This window comes from Chenopodium album, chromosome 13 (assembly GCF_948465745.1).
Source record: "Chenopodium album chromosome 13, dcCheAlbu1.1, whole genome shotgun sequence".
Taxonomy (NCBI): Eukaryota; Viridiplantae; Streptophyta; class Magnoliopsida; order Caryophyllales; family Amaranthaceae; genus Chenopodium; species Chenopodium album.
The window spans coordinates 336,116-363,991 of NC_137846.1; the positions used below are offsets into that span (position 1 = coordinate 336,116).

The 27,876-nt window shown below is 41.4% G+C and overlaps 2 protein-coding genes and 1 pseudogene across 4 annotated transcripts; 2 read left to right on the top strand and 1 right to left on the bottom strand.

Annotated features, from left to right (window-relative positions):
- The first annotated feature begins 1,197 nt into the window (after positions 1-1,197).
- On the top strand, positions 1,198-5,499 carry LOC145575837 (UMP-CMP kinase 3-like). 3 transcript variants are annotated; one of them, XM_081633630.1, is made up of 8 exons: positions 1,495-2,993; positions 3,070-3,130; positions 3,451-3,522; positions 3,738-3,824; positions 3,944-4,061; positions 4,714-4,794; positions 4,882-4,989; positions 5,091-5,499. In XM_081633630.1, exons 6-8 carry the CDS (start codon positions 4,765-4,767, stop codon positions 5,205-5,207), a joined length of 255 nt encoding a protein of 84 aa, XP_081489756.1. In that variant the 5' UTR covers positions 1,495-2,993; positions 3,070-3,130; positions 3,451-3,522; positions 3,738-3,824; positions 3,944-4,061; positions 4,714-4,764; the 3' UTR covers positions 5,208-5,499. The 3 variants fall into 3 exon arrangements, with proteins under 3 accessions (XP_081489755.1, XP_081489756.1, XP_081489757.1); XM_081633629.1 differs by lacking the exon at positions 5,091-5,499 and having other exon boundaries at positions 1,198-2,993; positions 3,776-3,824; positions 4,882-4,939; XM_081633631.1 differs by lacking the exons at positions 1,495-2,993; positions 3,070-3,130; positions 3,451-3,522 and having other exon boundaries at positions 3,535-3,824.
- A 1,110-nt stretch (positions 5,500-6,609) lies between these two features.
- On the top strand, positions 6,610-8,169 carry LOC145577024 (putative ETHYLENE INSENSITIVE 3-like 4 protein). The gene has a single exon (XM_081634719.1). The coding sequence runs from the start codon at positions 6,610-6,612 to the stop codon at positions 8,167-8,169; it is 1,560 nt and encodes a 519-aa protein (XP_081490845.1).
- A 289-nt stretch (positions 8,170-8,458) lies between these two features.
- LOC145574110 (protochlorophyllide-dependent translocon component 52, chloroplastic-like) lies at positions 8,459-27,850 on the bottom strand (annotated as a pseudogene).
- Positions 27,851-27,876: the final 26 nt, after the last annotated feature.

Sequence of the window (27,876 nt, forward strand, 5' to 3'; positions counted from 1 at the left end):
TTTTTTCCCACATATATTGTTAACTTTTGTCATGAAGCCATTTTTTATTTTAATTAAAATTTTTGTAATTTTAATTAACAATGATTCATAATGTCATGGAAATTGGTTAAAAAGTTTAGAATATAAGGTGTTCTTACATAAAAAAAGGGTTCTTATATAAGAAGGGGTTCTTATATATATATATATATATATATATATATATATATATATATATATATATATATATATATGAAGAAAACTCATGTATAAGAACCCAATTTTATATAAGATTCAATCTCAACCTTTATTAATTTTGATCTAACCATCTAAAATAATCCTTTAGTAATGACATTTTTTGTAATTTTGAGTAGTTCATATTTAGAACATAAAAAAAATTAGAACATAGGAAAATTTTTAGAAGATAAGCTGAAAAAATTTAGAACATAAGCAAAAAAAAAAAATTTAGAACATAAGAAAGAAATTTAGAAGATAGCAAAAATTTTGAACATAAGCAAACAAAAATTTAGAACATAAGAAAAATAATTTAGAACATAAGTTGAAAAAATAATTTATAGCATAAGAAAAAATTTAGAAAATAAGCTAAAAAATTAATTTAGAATATAGGAAAAAATTTAAAACATAAACTGAAAAAATAATTGAGAACATAAGAAAAACTTTTAGAACATAAGCTGAAAAAATAATTTAGAACATAGGAACAAATTTAGAACATAAGCTTAAAAAAAATTAGAATATAGGAAAAACTTTAGAACATAAGCAAAAATAAATAAATTAGAACATAGGAAAAACTTTAGAACATAAACAGAAAAAAATTTAGAACATAGGAAAAAGTTTATAACATAAGGTATTCTTACATAAGAAAGGGTTCTTATATAAAGAGGGGTTCTTATCGGATGCCTCCCCTATCACAAGGTTCAATTAAAAATAAAATAAAATAAAAAATTGAAACTATGACCTCGTACCTCCCGCGGACAAAAGACATGTCAAATTCATTTACACAAGTATATTACATGAAAACTACAATACAATAATATACAACGTATGACCCGAGACATCGTCCGGCTAAACACAGTTGATTTATTATTCACCGTTTGTGATCTCATCCACCTTTATCGATCAACATTAACAATTGTAATCGAAACAAAGTTAATTTTTTGAGTTAAAGAATACAGAGAATTCATGTCATTGTTGGTTCATATTTCTGCATATCTGACTTCTTATGGTATGGATCCAAATAAATTGAATTCGTCGGAAAAGGTGGTGTAGCCACATAGATATATGACCAATTTAAATTTTAATATATGACCAATATATATATATGGAAAAATGGAAAACAATAATCCCACCTTTGTCACTTCGACTTAATATAATCCCACCTTTAATTAGTCTGATAATAGTCCCACTTTTAACCCCCATCTTTCCAAATTAAAATAGTCCCATTTACCTATAACCTGTTCAACAAGTTAATTTTCTTTTTAAAAATTTTTATTTTAAAAAGCAACACAACCACACACACCATAACCACCACCTTCTACAACCATCACCACTCCACCATAACCACCACCCAAAAAAAAAACCCCTCTTTTCCTTCCCCGCAGCTCCACCAGACTGGCCCCTCAACCCCAAACTGTCACCTCACCTCCTCTCAAAGTCTCATCTAACCCCCACCCTACTAGACCGGCGAACTTCCTCTCTAGAAAACTCGAAACCCATGGATGCACCTCTGAATCGAAGCCCCATCCCCTCGAAACCCAAGTAAACCACACCCCCACCATCTATTTTACAGATCAAGTTTAAAAAACCTAACCATAACTTCTCACTCAATTTCAATGTCCACCATGTGAGTTTCTTCACACTTATGTCCAAAAAAACCAGTAACAGTGTTTACAAAATTGCTAGTGTGAGATGAGAAGGCAATAAAAATTGATTAAGATCATAAAATAAAGCTTTAATTTGATTGCTTTTAGAAGTCACAACTTTATATGATAGATTGGATGGTTTGTGCAAATGATTTGAGCCACAGAAGACAATCACTTAATAGGAAGAGGAGGAGAATTCGGGGAAGGGGATGAGGATGTGACTGTTCGGCGGGAAAAGGGGTGGGAACGACTTCGGCGAACAGGAACGGTAATGGATGGGTGTGTCATGTGTGGGGCTAATTCAGTTGGGGAGAAGGAAGAGGAAAGAGAGGGGCTGCTTTTTTTTTTTTTTAAGTAATTTTTTTTAAGTTAATTATAAAAACCAATTAAAAATTGACACATGGCATAACATCCCCTATAACCAGTCACCACCTTAAGAGACCGGTAAAGGGACTGTTTTGGGAAGATAAGGGTTAAAGGTGGGATTATTCCCAGAATACTCAAAGGTAGGATTATTTTGAGGAGAAATGTTAAAGGTGGGATTATTCTTTTCCATTTTTCCTATATATATTGTATTTTACTATTTTTCTTTTCATTAAGATCAATTAATTTTGGGAAAGAGAAAGTTAACCTATGAAAAATCTAACTTGAAGTTTGATGGGTGAAGCCGATTGGTAAAACTTTGAACTTTTGAAGAATTTGAACTCCAATGGTATGATTAATATCATTTTGCAAGAGGTACATTACAACTGTAATTCAAAATTTCATTTAATTTCTACATCATCGGCTCTCTCCATCTCTTTTTCTTTGCATCAAATGCATATGTTTTCCTTATAAATTTATTGTGGATTGTTAGGTGAAAAAAATTTACCAAATAAGTTATGAAAGTTTGACAAACAAAATAATTGTCCTTAAAAAAAAAAAAAAAAAAAGTTTAAAGAGAGATGCAAACTTGGAAAGTTTATTGTGGGGGAATAAGAATAAAACTAGGCGAGGAAAAAGCAAAGAGAAAGGAGAGATCTTTGTGTGATATGATTCCAGGGAAAAGGAGCAGCTTCCGGAAGTTGTCTTCATCTTCGTGTGTCAACTGCAACAACACCAACCCCAATTCCCCATAAATTAATGAATTTATTCCAGGTATTACTGTATTTTGGTAGGGATATTCAACTACGAGTAGATTAATCTAATCCCCCATTAAATTAATTTATTCCAGGTGTGGTTAATCAAGGTTTTGCATGCAATCTCATCCTCCTCCTAACCAAAACCAGAACCAGGTTCATCTTCACCTTCTCACCTTTGCACTTTTCATACATATTTAACTTTAATTGTGTGTGAATTTTCTTTTCTTTTTTTTTTTTTCTTTTTTTTTTTTTGTCAACATTTGTGTGCTTAACTGCTTATTGCAACCTTGATCAACATTTTTATCTTATGCAAATTCAATGCCTTAAACTTCTTTAATGCTTCATTTTTCCCCTCTTTTCGAACAATCACTCACCTGTACTGTAGTAAACTACCAACAGTATACATAAATGATTAAATGTATACACACTTCCTTTCCATGCTAAGTTATTCTTGATCAATCATAAATGTGTAGGTGTCTCATTGTCCTAAGAAATGTTCAACTTGTATTCATTGGTTTCCTCACTTCGAGAAGAAGAAGAAGGAGGTACTTTTTATACCAGATCACCTTCATTTGCTGCTTCCTTTTTAACTACTTTTGCAAACTCTACTTGCTGGCTACTATAATTTCATCAGGGTTTCAAGTTTAAGTTTTGAATGTGTATTAAATTTGTTGGATAACAGTAAGAAAACTCAGTTGCGGTAGTGCTCTATAAATTAATGTGGTTCTTTGGCTAACCATGAATTCTGGCCTTATTTTAGTATAAACTCCTCTCTTCATCAATCAATATGGTTGGCAGGATTCAATTGGAAAGCTACAAAACCGTGACATCATTGTATATGTTCTAGGTAAATTCTTTTTCAATATTTGGACCTTGTCTGTGTGTTGTTTATGGCGTGCTGCTAGTATTCCTGTCAATTAATTGTTGATGCTGATATACTTTCTGGATAATGATCGTAACTGCTAGGTGGTCCTGGTTGTGGAAAGGGAACCCAATGCTCTAAAATTGTACAAGACTTTGGTTTTACTCATCTCAGTGTGTTAGAACTCCTAGAAACTGAAGTCAAGAGCGGATCTGAAACTGGGTTAGTGCCTTAGTTATTTGATTAAATTATGTGCTCTTGGAATAATAATAAAGAATTTGTCTTTCTGCGGTAGATTAGAGGTTGTTAACTTTTATAACACATTATTTTGCTGTGTTTATGCTTCATGGCAACAATATTCATGATAGTAAAGAAATTTGTCTTACTGCAATAGATTAGAGGTTGTTAGCTTTTATTGTACATAATTTTTCTGTGCTTTTGCTTCATGGTACAATTTTCATATGTGATCCTCCCACCAGAAAAATGATTCAGGAATTCAAGAAGGAAGGAAAATTGGTGCCATCTGAGGTTGTTGCCAACCTTCTGAAACAGGCAATGCAGAGGAGTATAAACAGAAAATTTCTTATTGACGGCTTCCCCCGCAATGAAGAAAATCGTGTGGTTGCTGAGAAAATGTTACAGTACTTAGTCACATTTCTTGATCATTAGACTGGAGGTTGATTGTAATACATGGTTGCACTGCTTGATCATTAGACTGGACGTTGATTGTGATGCATTGTTGTTGCATTGCTTGATCATTAAACTGCAAATTTATCATTTTTGTTTCATTGATCTTCTTAGTTACAGGGCCTCTACTTCTTACATAATGTTACTTGTTAGCTGTACTGATTCAGTTTTTAATATTATCATACAGTTGGGGATACAGCCAACTATTGTATTAGTGTTTGATTGTTCTGAAGAGGAGATGATCAGGCGTGTTCTGCACAGAAATCAGGTATGATGTTTCCACGGTCTGTGAAAGTGTCAAGTTCTTGTTAAATGATCAGCAGTAGGCATTATGTGTTTTTGATTGTTTATATAGGGAAGGGTGGATGATAACATGGACACAATAAGGAAGCGTCTAAAAGTTTACAAAGAATCCACGCTGCCTGTGATTGATTACTTTGCCAAAAAGGGGAAGGTCCGAAAGGTAAGCTGCTTGACAGCAGCAAGCTGTTTAAAATTTAGATACTAGTATGACCTTTTATGTTATAATTGATAACTTTTGTCTGCATCATGTTTATATATCAGATTAATGCTGAGAGACCCGTTGAAGAGGTGTTCAGATCAGTGGAGGATGTATTTTCTGAGCTTGGATCAGTGAAGCATGAGACTGAGGCTGGGAGAGCATATGTGCAAACAGCATAGTTTAGTGTACTAAAATGATGGGGACAAATATGATTTCTCTTAGCTTGTTTTGTATATTTGATATACTTTACCTATCCCCTGTATATACAGTGTATCTCTGACTTCAATTTAGGAAATACTTACTCTCTTCTGAAAATTACAGTTTCGTATATGCACTTGTACATTGTATTTCCTGTATTATGTCGCCCATATGAACACATATAGTGATCAATATGTAGGAAATTCAGCTCAGAGTAATGAGTTGAATGTGTGTATATTTGTCATAAAGAAAACAATCACATATGTAAGAGAGTAAGACATTCCCTCAGTTCAATTTAATTTGCTTTTCAATTGTTTTAGTCAAGCTCAATTATATCTTCTGCTTATTCATGTGAATTTGGATCTTACACAATACATTACCCCTATATCTTTATGACAGTAACTTCAAATTATTATTATTATTATTATTTTTTATTTATTTATTTATTTATTTATTCTCCTTTCTAATATTTAGTTGTATCCACAGTAAAGAAATTTGGCATACATAAGCAAGAAGACTGATGGGGTTTCAGAGAGGCAGGCAGCTTTTAGTAATGGCAGAAAGTCAGAAACTTGTGAGCTGTTTTATGTTTAAGAAGTAAGTAAGGTATGCAATAATGGACAAAGGTGGTAATCAAATATGGAGAATGTAAGACCATGTTCGGTTACACCAGAAAAATATATATAATAATATAATGTTTGTTACTGAATAAATTCCTAAGACATGATATTTTAATATAAATGGCAAGAGAAGCTGAAATGAAGGAGATAGTAGTACGTGTAAGTCATGCAGAGAAGGAAGAGAGGAAAGGGAAAGTGAGTAATGTGATTGCATGCATAGCGATTAGCGTCAGCACTGACTTGTGAAATTTGATTTGTTGTGTTAATCGGCGCACTGAAACTTTGTATATATGACTGCCAACTGTGTCTCTGTCTGTGGTGTTATGTCTGTCTGCTTAAATCACCAACAAACACAAACACCTGCTTCTGTGGATTCAGCTCAAACTATGGGCTTTCATCTTCATCTTCATCTTCATCTTCATCTTCTTCTTCTTTCTCACTAATATTTATATCTTCCATACTCTGCTTCTATTTTGTTAACTCAACCCCTCAATGACTCCTTGCTTTTCTATCAAATTTTGCTCCTCTTCTGTTGCTCATTCCTTCACACTTCTTGGTCCGGGTTCCGAGTCTGGGAGGAAAGCTCTTTTTATTTTTACAGTAGACTGAATCCATATTACCAGTACTACTCTACTTGGGGTATCTTGTTTTGTTTTCTTTGAAATCTCAATAAAGCCAAAGCCTTAATTGTTGCTTTGAGTGTTTGCTTAAACACACTACTTTTATAGCTGCTAGTTAGGAAGTGCATACAAAACCAGTGGTAATGGTAGAGATATCTGATTTGATGGATCCTTTGAGCTCCGGAGAGATGTCAGAAAGCGAACCAGAAGAGCTTAGCTATGCCGATCTCAAGAAACGGATGTGGAAGGATCAGGTGCGCATGAAGAAGCTCAAATCACAGAAGCACGCCTCAGAGGCCGAGGCAGAAACAGCGGCAGTTGCAGCAATAGATGGTGATGATGAGATAATTGGGGAGAGTGAACTTATTAACGAATCAATCACAGCTGCAGCCAGAGAAGAAAAGTCGAGGCGTAAGAAGATGCTGAGATCTCAAGACGCCATTTTAAAGTACATGGTTAAACTGATGGAAGTCTGCAAAGCACAGGGCTTTGTGTATGGTATCATCCCAGAGAAAGGGAAGCCTGTGACCGGGTCATCTGACAGCCTCCGGGAGTGGTGGAGGGAGACTGTCAAATTCGACCAATGCGCACCCCAAGCGTTGCAGCACTTGATTCCTGTCATTGCAGAATGTGCATCAGGTGTGCTTAATGATGAGAATTCCTCATCCTTTTTGCATATGTTGCAGGACCTTCAAGATACCACTATAGGCTCCCTCTTATCTTCACTTATGCAGCACTGTATCCCTGCTCAAAGGAGGTTTCCTCTTGAAAGGGGTTTAGCCCCTCCTTGGTGGCCTACAGGAGACGAGGTTTGGTGGGGAGAGCAGGGCCCGCTCTCTGTGGAGCAAGGCCCTCCTCCTTATAGGAAGCCCCATGACCTTAAGAAGGCCTGGAAAGTGAGTGTTTTATCTGCAGTGATCAAGCACATGTCCACTGACTTGAACCGTATGACACGGCTGGTCAAGAAGTCTAAGTGCCTTCAGGCTAAGATGACTGCCAAGGATACTGCTACCTGGTCTAAGGTTGTGGATCAAGAAGAGGCTCTCCAACAGCTCACCAACCAATGTCTCCGCATAACAGATAGAGAAGGTGATGGTGATGAAGATGGTCAAGTGAGTTTGGCGCGCAGTAACCAGCTTCAGCACAACAAGAGGAAGGCTTCAGGTGCTTTCAATCATCAGGATACAGAAATGGTTTATAATTGTGAAAACCTGCAAAGTGAGGAAGCAGAATTGGGGGTTATGGACAAATACAGTAGAAGAGACAAATGTGATTTTTTACCAAGTATGAGTCCTGGATTTGAATCTGCTTATGCAAATCTAGTTGCAGATTACGACAGTTGCCATAACTTGCAACACAAAACAGCCTCCTTACCATTAGATTTTCAAATGTCTGATTCGAGTGGCGATTCAACGTTTCCTCTTTCTCCCTGGACTTGGGATGGCCATGTTCGAGCATGTGAAGAATCAGAAGTCATGAGTAATGCTGTTATCACATTGGCAGCAGGGGAAGATCACGAGAGGAACTACTTGCAGTGTCACTCACAAGATCAAACACAATACTGGGAAATTGGTGATACTCCACATCTGGATTTGGATGCCGGTTTTCAACTTGAAAGAAAAAACTTGTCCCTCCTTGAAAATGCTCAAGAAACTTCTATCTGGGATCTACCATATCAAGAACCTGATGATGACATAGACTGAAGACCATGTTCACACTGCTTTGTTCTTGATTCAAACTAGTATGCCATTTATTATAATAATATTGTAGCCCTTCTTTCCCATATATTTGTGAGTGTGTGCGTGTTTGTGGGTTTCCATTCCGATATACGGAAGAGAATTGAAACAGATACTTGGTAAACAAAATATTATATATATGTTTGTGAAATGTACACTCTCACAATCAAACAATCAAGCAAGCACTTGAGTAATCCGTACAATATATACACTAACATGGTATTATTGGCAGCAGTACTGTAATGATATTGAATGCTCATCTTAGAGCACGGTTATAGTCGTGAAAGTGGAATTTTTTGTAAATGAAGTGAGACAGCCATTTTGAGGCTACAAAGCATAGGATAGCCACCGTGAATGCAGCATTCCGTTGAATAGTGGTCATCATTCCTTGCCTAGTTAGTCCTACCACCCCGATCAGACCGAAAGCTATCACCTGAGCGCTGTCTCAGCTATGTTCAATCCTTTATAAGCAGCATTACAGCTGGAGCAATTCACTACATGAGTCCAGTACCTGAAACATTAATTGAACACACTTGTTAGACAATCTGGTAATATAGTGGCATTAACTTGATTTATCCTCATCCTTAGCTAGATACAGAATTTTGAGCACTCGTGCTTTGAGTAAAGCTCTGTAGTATACACACCTGTCCATTAGCTCTTCTCGCGGAGGAGTTGGGGGAAGAGCTCCTCCATCGAACTTGGAACCCCAGTTCACTTGGCCTTTTGAATATTTGTTCAACCACCTCTTATACCCAACAACAAGAGCATCTGACTTTGTTGGTACAAAACAGGTTTTATGCCAGTTGGTTGGACCAAACTCCATTATTTTTCGTTCCTAAATGGTGACGAGAAAAGCTTAGTAGCAGGATAGCATCAAAACTACAGTAGTATACTGAAGTAAATAATTGAAAAGTTACAAAGAAAGTGTACCTGAACGTGAAGAAGATAAAGATCGGAATCAAGAACCAAGTTTTGATTTTGATGGAACACCCATCTTGGGATGATTCGGTCCATCCAAAGAGCAAAATTCCTAGGAAATGACCATATCAATCGGCTTTTGCCTGGACTGACGGGAATACAGATGAATATGAGAGCAACCTTTTTCTGGGATGACACTGCCACAGAGGAAACTGCTAAGAGTCAGCCAGTTTATTTATGTTTGATCGATGTCTTAATACCTGTATAATATTAGCAACAAGCAAGAATTCCTAATCTTAAACTACCTTATTATTCCCTGCTGATGAGACTGATTGGTTGGCATTGTCAGCAGGTGGATCTGAATAAGCATAGTAGATACAAGGTGCCAAGAACTTGCCAGAACCCCAGTCTTGTTTTGTAGAGAATCCATTGATGTCCATGTCCTTTACACTCAAGTTAAGAGGTCTTCTGCCTTCTCTATCAGCCTTTACTTTGGGAGTGGGTGTTTTCAGTATACCATAGTGCGCGTAAGGAACATGAGATGGGTCCATAAGATTTTCAGTAAGAACCTCATACCTGCAAGCAAGAGAAACAGTCTATAATCTGTCAAAAACATAAATCATAAAATTTTAAGGAACAATAATTTAAAAAAAAAAAAAAAAAAAGGTTTGTTTGAATACCCATAATTGATCTCTCTGTTAGCTAATAGACTGGAGTGAGAAGGATCATCAAGCTCTGGCAAAAAGGGAGGCTTTTTCTTGAGAATAATGTCCTTAAATTGGGGATCAGAATTTGGCCAAAACCAAACCATGTTATTTTGAACTGTGGTTGGGTATACAGCAACACAAGCTTTCTTTGATGTGTGCACCTGCACATTATTATTTCACTTCAATCAGACTGTTATAGATTAATGGTATCATAGATTAGTGTGTGATGTAAAGAATATATATTCATCATATACAAGAAGATATTTGTATGGGATGATATCTGGGCATGACCAGATCACAAGAAGATGCTGATATGTTACAGAAAGAGGACATGTCAGCCTGCCGCAATTTAACACGTGGCAACAGAAACTCGACACTTGGCACAAAAGGTTGTGCATGGGTGAAAGCCACCTGTCAAGGTAGATTACTATAAATAAGTAGGTAAGACCTCATTAATGAGGACAGGAATTACTCTCTCTCTAATCTCTCTCTACTTTCTCTCTCTTACTTATCTTCTCTTCTCAAACACTTTCTGACTTTATCATCGGAGTGGTTATCCCCGGATCACCCCGGGGTTAGCTAACTTCTTCTCATTGTGTAGGTTCTCAGCTTGCCGATAGGAGTATCAGAATCTCAGGTCCGAGTTCCTGGAGGAGTTGGGATCAGACAGAAACAATTTGGCGCTAGAAGGAGGGGACAGTTGATCACTTCTATCGCCTAAGAACCTCACACAAAATATATATACAACAACAATAATCATGGCCGGAAACAATTTTAACAATGGAATACCAGTAGGACAACCCCAGGTGGAGATAGTAGACGAAACCCATACCCTAGAGGGTAATCAGTTCCATATGCCGATAATCCCCCCTGCAGGAGGAGGGGAGGCAGAGGATCCTATGGCGGCATTTACTCCAGATGAATTGGAAACAGCCGCAAGGGTGATGAGTGCAATGAGTAAGAAGAGAAAGGAGGCTGAGGCGGCACGGGCTGAAAGAGAAGCTGCCCAGGCCGATAGAGGAACATCGCACCGTCACCAGGAGGAACAACACAATCAGCTGGAGAACTCGTCAAGGAGACCCCGATATGAGTCGTCAGTAAGGACGCATACAACATCACGGCAGGATGAGCAATCCTCGAGTCGTGTTGTGAGTACCAGAACTCAGCAGCAAAGAAGCTCGCAAGTAGTAGGTCAAGCAGTACGCACGGTAGTGCAGTTAAGGGCATCCCCATTTGCCCAGCACATCTTAGATCAACCAATGGAGAAGGTGAAAATGCCGACTTGTAGATATGATGGAAGAGGGGATCCGGCAAGATTCATAACGTCTTATGAGGGACACATGATGCTGTACATAAACTCAGATGCAGTTTGGTGTAAGGTCTTTCCGACAACTTTGATTGGGGCTGCAGCCGATTGGTTTAACAACCTTGAAGTTGGATCAGTAGATAGCTTTGAAAGACTGACTGAGATGTTTGTAGGGCAATACGTCAGTAATAGCGTGAGGTAGAGAACTTCTGGAGAATTGATGGCCGTGGAGCAGAAACCAGATGAATCTTTGAGGGATTACATCAGGAGATTCAACAATGAAGCAAACACTATTCCGAAGTTACAACAGGAGATAGCCGTGATGGCTTTGATGAATGGGTTAGTTGATTCGGATTTCAAAAGGTATCTTACAAGGAAGAGTCTGCCGACATTGGCGGCAGCGTTCAGCAAAGCTCACGATTACATAAAGAGCGAGGAGCTGTTGAAGACGAGTAGTAGGCATATGGTGGCTGGAAAGGGGCAAAGTCAAAATGAGGGGACCTCGTCTGGAGGGAGCAGGCCGAGAGCTCCTGCCCCAGGAAGGGGAGGAGGAAGTCGGCAAGATACCTGACCGACAAGACTGCCAATGAGATACAGCACTTACACCCCCCTGAACACGCCAAGGGCTGCAATCTTCTCAGTGAATCAGAACAGAGAAGATTGGTCAAGGCCGATTCCCATGAAAGCAAGGCCGAGGGACGTGAAGAAGTATTGTATGTTCCATAGGGATGTGGGGCATTATACGGAAGAATGTACCCAATTGAAGGACAATATTGAGGAGTTGATCAGGAAAGGGCACCTAACACAATACCGGTTGAATACCGGCAGGAGTCTACAGCCAACACAAACAGTTGAGAGGCAACAGATAGAAGCGAGGCCCGAAAGGACACAGGGGAGGATAGTCCGACAAGGGGATGCAGGAGTACCGCCGTTATCTACAGGGAGAGTGGATGTGATAACGGGGGGGCCGATTCACGGAGGGACGATTAGTGGAGCGAAAAAGCATTTAGCGGAGCACCGTCATCTAGTTTGTGCTTTAGATGTAGATAATCGTCCTCGGCCAGCATCAATACCACAAGTTGTATTTACGGAAGAAGATGCACGAGGTGTAGTGTTCCCACATGATGATCCGTTAGTCCTGATAACCAAGATCAATGGGGCTGACATCAAAAGGGTGCTGGTGGATGGAGGTAGTTCAGCGAACGTGTTGTTTATGCAGGCTTTTACCGAAATGAATATAGGAAGGCAATATTTAAAACCGGTATCATACCCTGTGATCGGTTTTAATGGGTCGACAGTTAGGCCAGAAGGGAGCATTGTGTTGCCTGTAAGGATTGGTGATGGACCACAAGCGAGGGATGTGATGGCAGAGTTTTTGGTGGTAGGTGTCAAGTCGGCTTATAACGCAATTATCGGCAGACCGATAATTCATGACATGCAGGCTGTTGTATCAACATACCATTTGGCAATAGCCTATGTATCAAACTTGGGAGCTGTGGAAAAGGTGTATGGAGGTCAGGTTATGTCGAAAGCCTGTTATGTAACAGCTTTGAAGAACCCAGTTGGTGATGCCGCAGTTCCATGCAACCCAACAAGGGAAGGTGAACCGACAGTGCAAGATTTGACAATGAAAAACTTTGATGCAAGACCTGAAGAAACACCAAGGCCGTTGCCGGGCGGAGAAACCGTCCAAGTTGAATTGCAGCCAGGCGACCCCAGTAGAACAGTGAAAGTTGGGGCAGATATGGACGTGGAGACCAGGTGTAACCTGATAAGTTTATTGCGCGAGAACGCCGACGTCTTTGCGTTCTCGGCCAGTGAGATGCCAGGCATACATCCTGAGATAATGGAACATAAGCTGAATGTTGATAGAAAGTTTAGGCCGATAAGGCAGAAGAAGCGTAATTTCTCGACTGAGAAGATAGAAGCGATCCAGGCCGAGGTGAATAAGCTCTTGGCAGCAGGGTTTATAGAACCCTGTACATATCCCGAATGGTTGGCAAATGTAGTAATGGTGAGGAAGCCGACAGGGAAATGGCGAATGTGTGTGGATTTTACAGATTTGAATAAAGCTTGCCCTAAGGATTGCTACCCATTACCTCGAATAGATAGGCTGGTAGATTCGACCTCTGGTCATGCCATGCTTAGTTTTCTGGATGCATTCTCAGGATATCACCAGGTCAGCATGCATAAGGCCGACAGAAATAAAACGGCCTTTATAACAGATGTAGGTGTGTATTGTTATAAGGCAATGCCCTTTGGGTTGAAAAATGCAGGGGCAACCTATCAGAAGTTGGTGGATAAGATTTTTGAGAAACAGAAAGGGCGGAATGTTGAGGTGTATGTGGATGATACGATAGTAAAGAGTAAGAACAAAGAAGACCATATAGCCGATCTGAGGGAGACATTCGAAACCTTGAGAAAATATCAAATGAAGTTGAATCCAGAGAAGTGTGTTTTTGGGGTGAGATCAGGGAAGTTTTTAGGTTTCATGGTTAGTGAACGGGGGATAGATGCAAATCCCGATAAGGTGAATGCGGTGCTTCAAATGAAACAACCAAAAACCATCCGTGATATACAGAGGTTAACGGGCAGGATGGCAGGGCTAACAAGATTTATCAGCAAATCAGCTGATAAAGCACTCCCGTTTTTTATGGTGCTGAGAAAGAATAAGGCATTTGAGTGGGGAAAAGAACAAAGTGATGCCTTAGAAGTAGTGAGGAATCATCTTAAATCTCTTCCCACAATTGCCAGACTTGAGAAGGGAGAAGTGTTACAATTATACATCTCAGCATCACCAAAAACAATAGCGGCCGTTTTGTTGGTAGAAAGGAAGAGACAACAACAACCGATTTACTTTGTCAGCCATGTCTTGAATGCGGCAGAACGCAGATATCCAGTTATAGAGAAGATGGCTTTAGCTGTACTGGTAGCAGCCAGGAAGTTAAGACCTTACTTTGATGCACATCCGATAGAAGTACTCACCAATCATCCCCTGGAGAAGTCACTGCGAAAAATGGATACGTCTGGTAGACTACTGACATGGGCAGTAGAGTTATCGGAGTATGAAATAAGTTACAAGCCTAGGACGTCAATTAAGGCTCAAGCATTATCAGATTTTATTGTTGAAACCACATACACAGATGAAGAAGAGGAGTTGGGAACATGGCAGGTATCAGTTGATGGATCAGCCACAGCAACGGGGGCAGGGGCCGGAGTTGTGATAACGGCTCCAGATGGAAAAATATTTGAATACGCCATGAAATTTAAGTTCAAGGCAACAAATAATGAGGCCGAGTATGAAGCTGCGGTAGCCGGAATGCAGCTGTCAATAGCGGCAGACGCAAAACGGCTAGTTTTGACAACTGATTCTCAGCTGGTGTCAAGCCAGTTTAGTGGAGAATACGAAACTCGAGAGCCAGCAATGGTGAAGTACTTGGAGAAAATGAAACGGTTAGCAGCTCAGTTGCAATACTTTGAGATTAAACTGGTTCCGAGATTGAAAAATGCTCAAGCAGATGCATTGGCAAGATTGGCAAGTTCAAGCTTCAATGACTTGGAAAGAACAGTTATGGTTGAGATTTTAAAGCAGAGAAGCATAGATGAGATACCGGCGGATGTCAATTGTGTTGAAGTGGAGGATCAGTGGTACGATAAAATACTGGCATACATCGTTCATGGTGTAGGGCCAACAGATAAAGGGGAGCTGAGAAGGTTACAGAAGGACAGTGTGTGGTTCGTTATGTACCAAGGCCAGTTATACAAAGGGGGGTTCTCACTGCCGTTGCAAAGGTGCATAACGGATCTTGAATCCGCAAGATTAATAGAAGAATTGCATGAGGGAAGTTGTGGTAATCACCTTGGAGCAAGAGCTTTGTCCAGAGAGGCAATGAGAAGGGGATATTACTGGCCGACAATGAACGCAGATGCAAAGGCTTATGTTAAAAAATGTGAAAAGTGCCAAAGGTTTGCCCCAGTTATCAACTTGCCCCCGAACGATCTAACTCCGATACTGAACCCAATCCCTTTTGCCCAATGGGGAATGGATATAGTAGGCCCATTCCCATCAGCCACAAGCGGAAGAAAATATCTGATAGTGGGAATTGATTACTTCACCAAGTGGATAGAGGCAGAACCAGTAACGAAGATAACGGCATCGGAGGTGAAAAAGTTTATATGGAAAAACATCTTCACGAGGTTCGGGTTGCCGATGGCGATGGTTTTTGATCATGGAACTCAATTTGACTGTAACCCAGTCAAAGATCTCTTAATGATGTATAAGGTAAAATTTGCTTATGCAGCAGTATGCCACCCACAGTCTAACGGCCAGGCAGAAGCAGCAAATAAGCAGATAATAACGGCAATTAAGAAAAAGATCGAAGACGCAAAAGGTTTATGGGCAGATTTGATACCAGAAATATTATGGGCCAACAGGACAACGATGAGAGAAGCCACAGGTGAATCCCCTTATACTCTGGTTTTTGGAACGGAGGCAGTCATACCAGCAGAAGTCGGGTTGCCGACATTCCGGATTCAGCATTACTGTGCAGATCAAAATGATTTACTCCTACGGCAACAGTTAGATTTCTTGCCAGAGCTAAGAGAAAAAGCAGCAGTTAAGTCAGCTGTCTTTAAAGAAAGAATGTCACGGGCCTACAACAGAAGAGTATCACATAGGCCGTTAAGTAAAGGAGATCTAGTATTACGAAGAACCGCAGCAACCGGTAAGGGTAATGAAGATGGGAAGCTGACTGCGAATTGGGAAGGGCCTTATCGAATAAGAGATGTCGTCATCCAAGGGTCATTTTATCTAGAAACCCCGGATGGGACACCTCTAAAAAATGTATGGAACTCGGCTGTATTGAAAAAATACTATGTGTAATGAACAAATCCTCATTTTTTGAAACTGATATCAAAAAAGATATCGGTAATGAATGAAGAAGTATTCAGACAATACGCATTGAAGTAGGCATCCTCCATTTAACAGAACATCGTTAAGTGGGATGGACAGCTAAAAACCGCTTCCATGAAGATAACAGTTATACAACCTGATCAGTTGTATACGTTAACTCATGAGGTTGCTGGTTCAAAATATAAATACCGGCCAAATCAATTCGAGTATACGCCGACATGAGGCGTAGCTCAGAAAATGATCGCCGAGAGGGTACCTAACTGGCTAAAACAACACAGCAGTAGGTGACCAGTGTTATAATCTGAACCAGCAACAACCGTTCGCTTTTATGTTCGCAGCTCAGTGTGCATAGCTCTAACGTGAACTATGTACACTGGGGGAGATCAAGGAATGATATGGCGTTCATATGCGTTGTGATATCCATAGTATGCGTTCATATGCGTTGTGATATCCATAGTATGCTGATAAGTTTTTAAAGTATGCTGGTAATTTTTATATGCAATTTCTCGAGCCAGGTTTTAGATCTGGTATCTTCGGAAGCTGGCGTCTTTAAAAAGGTTTCTAACTGGAAGTTTTCGGATTTCAGACAAAGCATTAGGTAAGTAATTATTTTTTGCAATTTTTTATGCGTTGAAAACTAGCAAGGCGAGGCAACATGATTATCATAACCTTGTTTAAAAACAGGCAAACTAGAAAATGATAAGTAAAGAACAACACAGTTATGATTAAAGTGTAGAATTTTGAAGGCAATCGGCAGACGGTAAAAACAAAAATAAGTTTACACAACAGATAAAATTAACAGCCGACAGGCATCACCACAAAAGAGGGGTATATGCCGATAAAACAGCACTGCCAAAACATGTTCATACATACAAAAAACAATAAAAGAGTTACGGCTGGTAAGGCCCAATGATACAAGACTCACAAGAGGATGTCGGTGATGACTGCCCGCCCCTTCAAGATTGAGCATTCTCAGGCACTGGGGAATCCAAAATGCTGGGGTTGCTGGGGCCGTCATCAACAGTTGGCGCCAGGTTATACAAGTCCTCATCAGAAAATTGCTGCGCCTTAAAGCCAAAAGGGAGCTTGTAGGCTTCCTCGCCGAAAGCCTTTTCAATTTTTGCCCAATCGTCCTTCTTCCAACCGGCGGCGTGGGCAATACATCTCTGAGCAGCGGTCCAACCTCCATCAAAACGATCTTGGAGTTTGGAGCAGAACTCATCAGAGGCTAGATAACGGCCGACCGCTCTCCGACGGATACCAGGTTTGTCGGCTTCCATTTCTTGAACCTTTTCTTCAAGGCTCTTAATTTTAATCCTGGCATCCCGGAGATCTTTTTCAACCGAGGGAAGCCGCTCAACGGCCTTGTTTTTCTTAGTGATCTGAGTCTTCAAACTTTGCACCTCTAGCTCGAGATTGGCAACCCTCTCAGCCTTGACCTTCAGCTCCGACATCTCCCTGTCATCTTTTTCTTTTATTTTCCTCAGATCATCGAGGGCCTTTTCAGCATTTTTGATGACCTCCTGCATGGCACTTTCGCTGGCAGAGGCTTGATGATGTTTCTCCTGGTAGTAACGATACATCTCAACCAGCTCTGTGCCAGACATGACGGCCTATAGAAATGTATATTTAAGTAAAAGTAGGGAAGCCGAGAACGCTACATAAAAATATATATATAAAGAAATAAAATAATAATATGTATACGTACCTTCATCATGTTGTGCATGTGGGTAGCAGCAAGGGGGCCGATTGGACCAGCAGGTCTGTCCATTGGCAGTGTCAAATTGCTCAACAGCCGATAACCGAGATTTCCACCTTGCATTGGGTCATCGGTTATCATAGATTCGTTCCGGCCGACATCCATAGCAGGTTGCCAACGGTCGCCGGAATGGCCGGGAGGGACAGCAAACCCCTTCAGAACCTCATCTGGAAACCTTCCAGAAACACGCTCAATCCATTGATTGGACCGATAAGTCAAGGCTGGGATGCTGGAATCCGACCCAGCCGTTGTAGGAGCAATTGCGGTGGTTGCCTGAGGTTGACGGGGAGATTCAGCAGAAGTGAGATCTTCGATCTCAATACCCTGAATAACCTTCTTCACAACGGCCTCAGGGCTTTTAGCTTTGTTGACAGTCGGGGTCTTTTCAGGCACCGACTGGTCCTTCTTCTTCTCGGGCGCCGATTGATCTTTTTTCTTTTCGGCACGCCCTTCAGGTTGCCTGGGGCTGGAGATCACAATGCCACCTCGCCGATTGGCTAGAGGTGTTAGCTTTCTTTTCTTGGCATTATCATCGGCCATGATCTCAGCTCTTCTCTTGGCACTAATGGCTGGAGCACGCCCGCAGACGGAAGCAAGAGTATCGTAGGGGTCGGAAGCTTTGGGGCAGCGCCTGATAACCCTTGTCCCGTCAGAAGATAGGCCGAGTTGTCTGTTATCCAACTTATCAATACCTGGTAAAAAGGAATGTAAATTCAATCAGTTAAATGCGAATATATAAAAAAAATAATAATAATAAAAGGGTAAGGAAGGTAACACTAAACAAGTAAACTACGCCGTTTTCATTATGAAAATAAGAACATGAATAATTAGTGAACAAGAGTAATAAAACCAAGAAGAATAAGCTATACCATGCTCGTCAGTCCAACAAAGACCGACACGAGATAGCGGCGCGTTGCCCAGAATGTAACTCACATTCGGCACCCACACCGCAGGAATTAGACGGACCTTGCCGTCGCCTTCATCATGTTCAGAGATGTCAAAGTGATTGACAGCCCTTTCTTCATGCTTCCCGAGATCTCTCTCGGGGATTGAATCAAAATGGGGATGAGGCTTGAAAAAAGTTCTCCTCAAAGGAAAATCCTCTGGAACTGACATAAAGAAAAACTTATCCTTCCAACCTTTGCAGCTAGATAGTTTAGGATGGACGGTATATTTGTGGGGTTGGGTATATAAAGACCACCACCCATCTGATTGACCATCTCTCTTTAGGGTAATAAGCCGTCTGAATACATTAAGGGTTAGAGGGAAGTTCCGATACAGCATAACCCAAATTGTAGCAATAACGGCACGAATAGTTTGAGGGGTTAACTGAACCAGGCAAACGTTCCAAGCCTTCAAGATTTTAGCAACAAAGGGATGCAGAGGAAAACGGAGGCCAAAATCCAAGTGCTTCATGTAAACAGCCACGGAACCAGCTGGACAATCCAACACTGAAGCTCCAGATGGAGGGAGAGACAACTCGTACCCATCAGGTAAGTTAAAGAACTTTTTCGCACCACGGCAATAGTCCTTTGTAATTGCCGCTTTCCTAAAAGCTTCACTTATCTTTTCCTTTGCAACTTTTCCGTTGTTGGCAAGAACTATAGGTTGTCGGAACTCAGCCCTATCAGTCTCAGAACTATACCCCTCGTCCAAATTCTCTTCCTGGATAACCTCGGCCGTTAAGTCAACGATTTCATCCCTACTCTCATTATTTACACTGTCTTCCTGAGCGTCGTCATCTCTTAAAACTGAGTTGACGGCAGAATCATGAACAGGAGATGACGGACCTTCTTCAGGGGTCAAAGGGATGTCATCCTCAAGTTCTTCTTCAGAAGAACTTACAACCTGACCTTGTCCAGGTCTTTTACTAGATTCCGCTGCCTTGGCGGCCTCAGCTGCTTTAGCTGCTTTGGCGGCCTCAGCGGCTTCACGGGCGGCAGCTCGGGGTTGATAACTTGTACTCTTTACCCTTGGCATAGTGTTTATACCTATATTGCCAACGTTAGTGCCGTATTGATTAAAATATCGTCTCCCAGTAAAGCTGCGTAAGTGATAACGGACACTAACAGGTTCAACGTCAAGAATTTCAGTATCGGCAGAGATATCAGGGTTAGTAGGGTGAAGGGCACTTTCACGGTGGGCAATGGTCCTATGTATCATAAAAGCGCGTTTTTCTTCTTCAGAAGTTAACGTCTCAAAAGGGTAGTTAATATTATCAGAAAGGGAAGACGAATTACCTTGATTACTACCGGTTTCTTTGCCTAAAGATTGTCTAATTAAACGACGCCTAGCAGTACTAAGGTTAGGAAAATTTTCTTCAACACTATCTTCAGACATTTAATTGAATATACGAAAATAAAATAGCATGAAAAATCAGGGGTTAGGGTACGAAAATACCTTCGGTGAAAATCGCTGATTTAATGCCTCTAACTGATAAAGAAACGAAGAAGAAAGAGAAGGTACGCCCGAGGAGACGGAATGCACAAACCAAACGCAAGGAAGATAAGAAAGGAAAGAACTTTGGTCGGCAACTTAAACTTTTTCGAGAGAAAACTAGGAAGGAATGCGAAGTAGTAAGAAAATAGCGAAATTCTGATCTAAAGAGGAGAAACTGAATGGCCAATTGAAGTGAAAGGCGGTTCAGAGATCCGACGGCTGCTAATTGACAAACTTTTTCAAAAAGCAGCGGCAGGATTTGTGACACGTGTAAAAATTTTATAATGAATTGACCTTGTAACCTATCGGCATACAAGGTCACTTGGGGAGGAAAACGGGGTTTTTCGCTCCCAGGTTTTTTATAATGAATTGACCTTGTAACCTATCGGCATACAAGGTCACTTGGGGAGGAAAACGGAGTTTTTCGCTCCCAGGTTTTTTATAATGAATTGACCTTGTAACCTATCGGCATACAAGGTCACTTGGGGAGGAAAACGGAGTTTTTCGCTCCCAGGTTTTTTATAATGAATTGACCTTGTAACCTATCGGCATACAAGGTCACTTGGGGAGGAAAACGGAGTTTTTCGCTCCCAGGTTTTTTATATAATGAAATCGGCATACAAGGTCACTTGCGGGAGGAAAAGGATTAATGAAACTAATGAGTTAATGAAACTGATGAAGAACACGGCGTTACGGCACAACAATTATCCTCTTACATAAATAGTAATAATAAAAGTACTACAAGTAGCAAATTAACATAACACTTCTCAGCAAAAGAACATAGAGCTTAAAAATATATGAATATGTAGAAGTTAATTTGCCTGGATACAGGCCAAGCGATTAAAATGAATTATGAAAACGGCAAGATTAGTAATGAAACTTTGTTAGTAAGCAGTACTTGACAAAGTACAAGAAACGTTGTTACAATAAAATTTCCAATTTAAGGAAGAGTCTGAAGAATGGGATGTGGAACCCAAAGTTTGTTTTGTTAGGTTCAGCTTGTCTCCCATGATTAACTGAGCACGATGATGAATGATCATACGTCCTCACTTGGGGGGCTAATTGTATGGGATGATATCTGGGCATGACCAGATCACAAGAAGATGCTGATATGTTACAGAAAGAGGACATGTCGGCCTGCCGCAATTTAACACGTGGCAACAGAAACTCGACACTTGGCACAAAAGGTTGTGCATGGGTGAAAGCCACCTGTCAAGGTAGATTACTATAAATAAGTAGGTAAGACCTCATTAATAAGGACAGGAATTACTCTCTCTCTAATCTCTCTCTACTTTCTCTCTCTTACTTATCTTCTCTTCTCAAACACTTTCTGACTTTATCATCGGAGTGGTTATCCCCGGATCACCCCGGGGTTAGCTAACTTCTTCTCATTGTGTAGGTTCTCAGCTTGCCGATAGGAGTATCAGAATCTCAGGTCCGAGTTCCTGGAGGAGTTGGGATCAGACAGAAACAATATTAAATTGTCGCGTTAATAGTGTAATTTGAACAAGTATATAGAATCTAGTAGTACAGTTACCGGAGGGGCATCAGTGGGAGCTTGGGGAATGAGTTTACATTGACCGGAAGCATCAAAACACCAACCATTGTATACACACTGAAGCCTTCCCCATTGATCAATACGATGTGATGAACCATAGTGGCCCAAGCCCACTAACACCAACCATCCGTACTTACATGAGAAGGAACAAGAAGCAACAAGCACCAGCAGCCGAGGAGGGCTGACCGTTGGAGCCATTTGAAGACATGTGAAGATTGAAGACATGTGAAGCCTCTAAAAGTAGTAACTCAAGACAACCTTGGTGTTTGGTAATTATCCTTATTAGTAAAAGTCAATTGACAAGGAAAGAAAAGCCTTGCTTTTGTTAGTCAACTCTCTTTGTAGTAAGTAGTAGTATATAGGAGGGGGGAAGGGAAATGAGCAGAGTATGTTTTTGGTGAAATTAGACTAGTGAGCTTGGTAACCTCAAGTTATCCTTGAGATTAATAGCCTCAAGATATTCTCTTATCGCTGTAATCTTTTGGCTTCAATTAATCAAAATTACAAGTTTTCCCTCCTAATTGGTGTCTGAATTTTATTTAATTTGTAATCAAAATTCAATCTACAACAAACTTGGTATCAGAGCAGGTGACCATGGTGTCAGCTCTAACGCCGCGGGTGAACGAGCTGGACGAGAAGGTGACAGAAATCGAAGCGAAGTTGGATGCGATTGACGGAAAGCTGACTACCCAGGAAACTTCCATCAGTCGAATGGTGGCGGAGACAGTAAGCATGGCCATGGCCTACACACAAAGAGCGATGACCGAGCAGCTTACAGCAATGTTCGAATCCGAAAGGAAGAAGCAGGAGGATGATTGGGTGAGGCTGGAAGGACAAATTGACCGCTTCCGAAACACCCAGGAAACGCAGGCTACCTTGGTAGCCAAGGAGAACGAAAAGTTTTGGGAAGAGTTGCGAGCCACCTTGGCCGGAGGGCAAGGCCATCGGCTACCGGCCACCGCTAGTCATACGGATTGACGGTGAAAACAGCCAGGCACATGGTGAAAATGAGATGCCAACCTCTAGAGAAGTGGGTGCTGGAGGGTTGTTTGGATGGCGACAAGGCTTCAGTGTGTATACCGACGGTCGGGTGGGCGGATTTCAGGTAGCGTATCCTCCATGAATTTCGACCATCGCATTCCGATACGCTTCACGAACAGTGGCTAGTCGTCGGCTAAGAAGGCTCAGTGGAGGAGTACTGGCGTCGCTTCATCGAGCTAGCGGCGCCCTTAGAAGGTAAAATGGAGGACCTAATGATTGGTCAGTTCATAAATGGGTTGAAGGGTGAAATTAAAATGGAGCTGAGGATGCTTGACCCGCCAAAATTGGAGCGGGCCATGAAGCTCGCGGGTCGGATCGAAGTGAAAAACCAGTTGTTTCAAAGGAAGAAGGGTGGATTGTTCAGGTTTCCCAGGATTGGGCCAGCCAAACCCAAACCTCTAATTCACAATTCGTAGGAAGCAGCAAAGGAGGACCTGGGCTCATCAGCACTTACGGGCTACCTAATCAGTCTGGACCATCAAAAATTTGGCCCAAATCATCTGAATCTCACGGCTCAGTCAGCGTGAGTAAACCAAGTGGAGTTCAATCTCATAGAAACACCAGTGAGACTCGACGCTTAACGGAATCTGAGTTGCAAGAACGGAGGGCCAAGGGGCTTTATTTCTGGTGCGATGAGAGATGGGGGATGGGCAACCGCTGCAAGAGGAAGGAACTCAACGTCCTCATGGTGGCCGGAAGTAAAGGAGAACTCGATGAGAAGGGTCCAGGAACAGAGGAGCAAGAAGAAGCAAAGGAACCAGTTGGAATTTCGCTATGTTCAGTGGTAGGCATCTCTAATCCTAAAACATAAAAGTTACGGGGGGCAATTAACGGGAAAGAGGTGGTAATATTGGTTGACCCAAGAGCTACACATAATTTCCTCTCTACGGGATTGGTGAAGGAGATGCGAATTCCAATAGCATAGGGAGGTGAGTTCGATGTGGCGCTTGGTAACGGGATGTGGTTCGAGGGAGTGGCCTGTGCAGAGGGGTGACGGTGAAGCTAGCAGAAGGGGTTACAATTGTGGAAGATTTCTTGCTGTTAGGGCTTAGGAACACGGATGTGGTTCTGGGCATTCAATGACTTGCAAAATTGGGGGCTGTCACTACTAATTGGCGCACTCATGTGATGCGCTTTAATATCTCCAGCATGCCAGTTACCTTAGTTGGGGACTCGACACTCGAAAAATCCCAGGTATCACTTCGTGCTATGATCAGAACAATTAGTAAGGTGCGAAAAGGGGTATTAGTAGAAGTGAATAAACTAGAGGGGGAAGTGAGTAATTCTGAAGCAGAAACTCCAGCTGAATTTTTAGCAGGAGTGTTGGAGCAATTCAGTTCTGTTTTTTGCATGCCCATAGGCTTACCACCATATCAGGGGCACGAACATGCGATCGTGTTAAGGGAGGGTAGCAATTGTAGGAATTTATAGGTACTACGCAGCGAAAAATCATGAATCATATTCATAAAAGTACCTAATCCCAAGAACACATGCATAACACACAAGACACATAATCATACCTTTGAAGCGTGAATTCCACGTAGCAATTTGATTGACAAATCAGGGAGAGAATAGAGCCCCAAGCGTTGCTCCTCTACTTAGTCCACGAGCTTCGAACGAGCCGTCCACCAATACTAGATTGGTCGAGTGATTGAGGAAAACCGCGATCACCACCTTTATTGGACTAACCGACCACCACGACCTACCACCACCACGAACCACCACACTGGTGCCAAGGGAGGAGGAGAGAGCCGTGAGATGGAGAGGAGTATGAGAGGTGTTGGTCTCGTGTTTGCTAATTAGGGTTTGATCACACTGATCAGATAATTGCATACATCTTAGCAAACCCTAGGCACCTAGTCTATTTATAATCATATTATAATTAGACTAGGGTTAGGAAGCCCAAAACCCTTCAATCCACTCCATGTGGCCGGCCATACTAGAGGATGAGGCCCATCATAGGCCTTGTTCTCTCATGCCCGATCTAGACCCTTTGTGTGACCTTATAGGATCCGTCCAGTTGGGCTTTGGGATATTTTACTAACCCAAAGATCGTTAGTACCTCTAGCTATGATAAAACGACGACCCAAATGCACGAACTTAATTATCTCCATAATTTGATCCATTTATATATCTAGTAATTGCACATGACGAAGACATAAATCCTTCAGCAATCCCGTAAGCGTTCGCCCATATAGGTATCCTCAAATACAAAAGGATGAGATTGGAAAGCTCATTCAAGAGATGTTGGAAGCAGGCATTATCACACCCTCTACAAGCCCTTTCTTTAGTCTGGTTTTGCTTGTTAAAAAGAAAGATGGGTCATGGTGTTTTTGTGTAGACTACCGAGCACTCAACAAGGAGACCGTCCCTGATAAGTACCCCATTCCGGTGATTGACGAGTTGTAACACCCCGACCCCAAACAAATTAGGGAGGGGCCTATTGCCACGAAATGCGCATCAAGGGCTAACATCTGTCCCCACAAACCAACATGAGTCCTTCCAGCGCATTTTATCCTCACTCATGTGCACCCCGAAAAAACTTCCCAGGAGGTCACCCATCCCAAGACTACTCCCAACCAAGCACGCTTAACTATGGAGTATCTTAGTATATGGGCTCCCTAAAAAGAAGATGCACCTTGTTGATATGAGTATTATATCAAATCCTTTTAAAGCAATCATGAGGGGTATTACATGGGTTACTCAATGAGCTACATGGTGCAAGGATCTTTTCGAAATTGGACCTCAAGTCCGGTTATCATCAAATCCGGGTTAAACCCGAGGACACTCACAAAACCGTATTCCGAACTCATGAGGGAATGAGTTCCTAGTCATGCCGTTTGGGTTGACTAATGCCCCGACGACATTTCAATCCTTGATGAACGATGTGTTTAGGCCTTACTTGCAGAAATTTGTGTTAGTCTTTTTTGATGATAATCTGGTGTATAGTCAAGGAGAGGAGGAACACAAACGGCACTGGCAACTAGTCTTAGAGAGGTTAGAGGAACACCGGCTGTACCCAAATCTCAAGAAGTGCGAGTTCGGGAAGAAAGAAGTAGCTTACTTGGGTCATGTGATATCGGAGAAGGCGGTGGCAATGGATAGTGAGAAGATCAAGGCGGTGTTAGAATGGAGTACCCCACGAAATTTAAGGGAACTAAGGGGTTTTCTCGGTTTGACTGAGTATTATAAGAAGTTCATGGCTAAATATGCGCAAATTGCGGGACCCTTAACTTCACAATTGAAGAAAGATAATTTTGGGTGGACAAGAGAGGCCACAGCAGCATTTCAAAGACTCAAGGAAGCTATGACCACCACACCGGTTCTCGCAATGCCGGATTTCGGCATTGAGGCAGATGCCTCCGGTTACGGTTTGGGGGCAGTCTTAATGCAAGGAGGGAGGCCAATAGCGTATTATAGCAAGCTGCTAGGAGTTTGTGCGCAAGAGAAGTCCATTTATGAGAAAAAGTTTATGGCGATTTGCGTAGCAATTGTTAAATGGAAGCACTATTTAATGGGTAGGCATTTCATAGTCCGTTCCGATCAACAAAGTTTGAGGCACATAACACAACAACGGGAGGTGGGAGGAGAGTACCAAAAGTGGATGAGGAAGTTATTTAGCTTTGATTTTGAAGTGCAGTACAAACCCGACTCTTCAAATTAGGTGGCTGATGCCCTTTCTCGAAAGGCTGGTACAATGGCTGCACTGTCGACTTTGACCTGCTGGCAGTTGGTGGATGAGGGAGAGTTAGAAGGAGAATTAGAGAAAGATGAGTGAGAGCAGTCCGTAAGGCAGCCGCTTGAAGCAGGGGGTGATGGTCCAGTGGGGTTCTCCTTAGAAGGAAGGCGGATTCTGTACAAGGGACGCAGGGTGCTACCAAAAAATTCGAAGTTTATACCCTTGTTGCTTAATGAATACCATAATACACCAAGTGGGAGGCATGATGGTGAAGTCAAAACATACTTGCGAATGTCCACTGATTGATTTTGGCCGGGAATGAGGAAGGATGTGGGGTCATATGTGCAGCAATGTATGGTTTGTCAACGAAACAAATATGATCAGCGTAATCCCATAGGTCTTCTACAACCACTTCCAATTCCGGAGCAAGTTTGGGAAGACATATCAATGGACTTTGTGGAAGGGTTGCCTCTATCTAAGGGGGTAGATGCGGTTTTGGTAGTGGTGGATCGACTCTCAAAGTATGCCCATTTCATAGGGTTAAAACACCCTTTTAATGCTCTACGAGTAGCTGATATTTTTATCAGGGATGTTGTCAAGTTGCATGGGTTTCCCTCCACCATTGTCTCGGATCTGCTCAATTGACAAGGAAAGAAGAGGCTTGCTTTTGTTAGTCAACTCAGAGTATGTTTTTGGTGAAATTAGACTAGTGAGCTTGGTAACCTCAAGTTACCCTTGAGATTAATAGCCTCAAGCTATTCTCTATCTCTGTAATCTTTTGGCTTCAATTAATCAAAATTACAAGTTTTCCCTCCCAATTGGTGTCTGAATTTTATTTAATTTGTAACCAAAATTCAATCTACAACATACGACCCTCAGATAAAGGAGCCATACGATGAGGACATAAATCATTAAAAACCTTCCATTGAGATTGAGTTTTATCCCACCAAACAACAATATCAAGACCAATGACCCTTTTAGCATGGGGCTTCCTTTTATCCAAGTCAGAGACGGGCATGACAGGATACCACTGTGCATACCAATCAAACTCCTCCTCGACCTCAACTTCGACTTCATCGTTGGTGGATATCATAGGTGTAGGGGTACTGGTCCTATTGGGAGCATTTGAGTATTTAATAGTCCTGTTCCTCCTGCTAAGTTGATGATGATGATGATTACTGGTGCAAGATAATAAGCAAGTAGAATCTGCAAGTGGTGGAACCAACTGACGAGTACTAGTAGTTGTTGTTGTTGTGGTGAAGCAGAGGTTTTGATTGAGTGTTTGGATTCGTGTTGGCAACATTGTCATTGTGGAGTGAGCAGCCATTGTTGCTGCTTTTCTCTACTACAAGTAT

Excerpts from the sequence above, each read along its gene's own strand:
- LOC145577024 (XM_081634719.1), top strand. The coding sequence starts at position 6,610 with ATGGTAGAGATATCTGATTTGATGGATCCTTTGAGCTCCGGAGAGATG.
- LOC145575837 (XM_081633629.1), top strand. The coding sequence starts at position 3,092 with ATGCAATCTCATCCTCCTCCTAACCAAAACCAGAACCAG. Across the intron at positions 3,825-3,943 it reads CATCATTGTATATGTTCTAG|GTGGTCCTGGTTGTGGAAAG; the intron begins GTAAATTCTTTT and ends CGTAACTGCTAG. Across the intron at positions 4,062-4,713 it reads AAGAGCGGATCTGAAACTGG|TTGGGGATACAGCCAACTAT; the intron begins GTTAGTGCCTTA and ends ATTATCATACAG.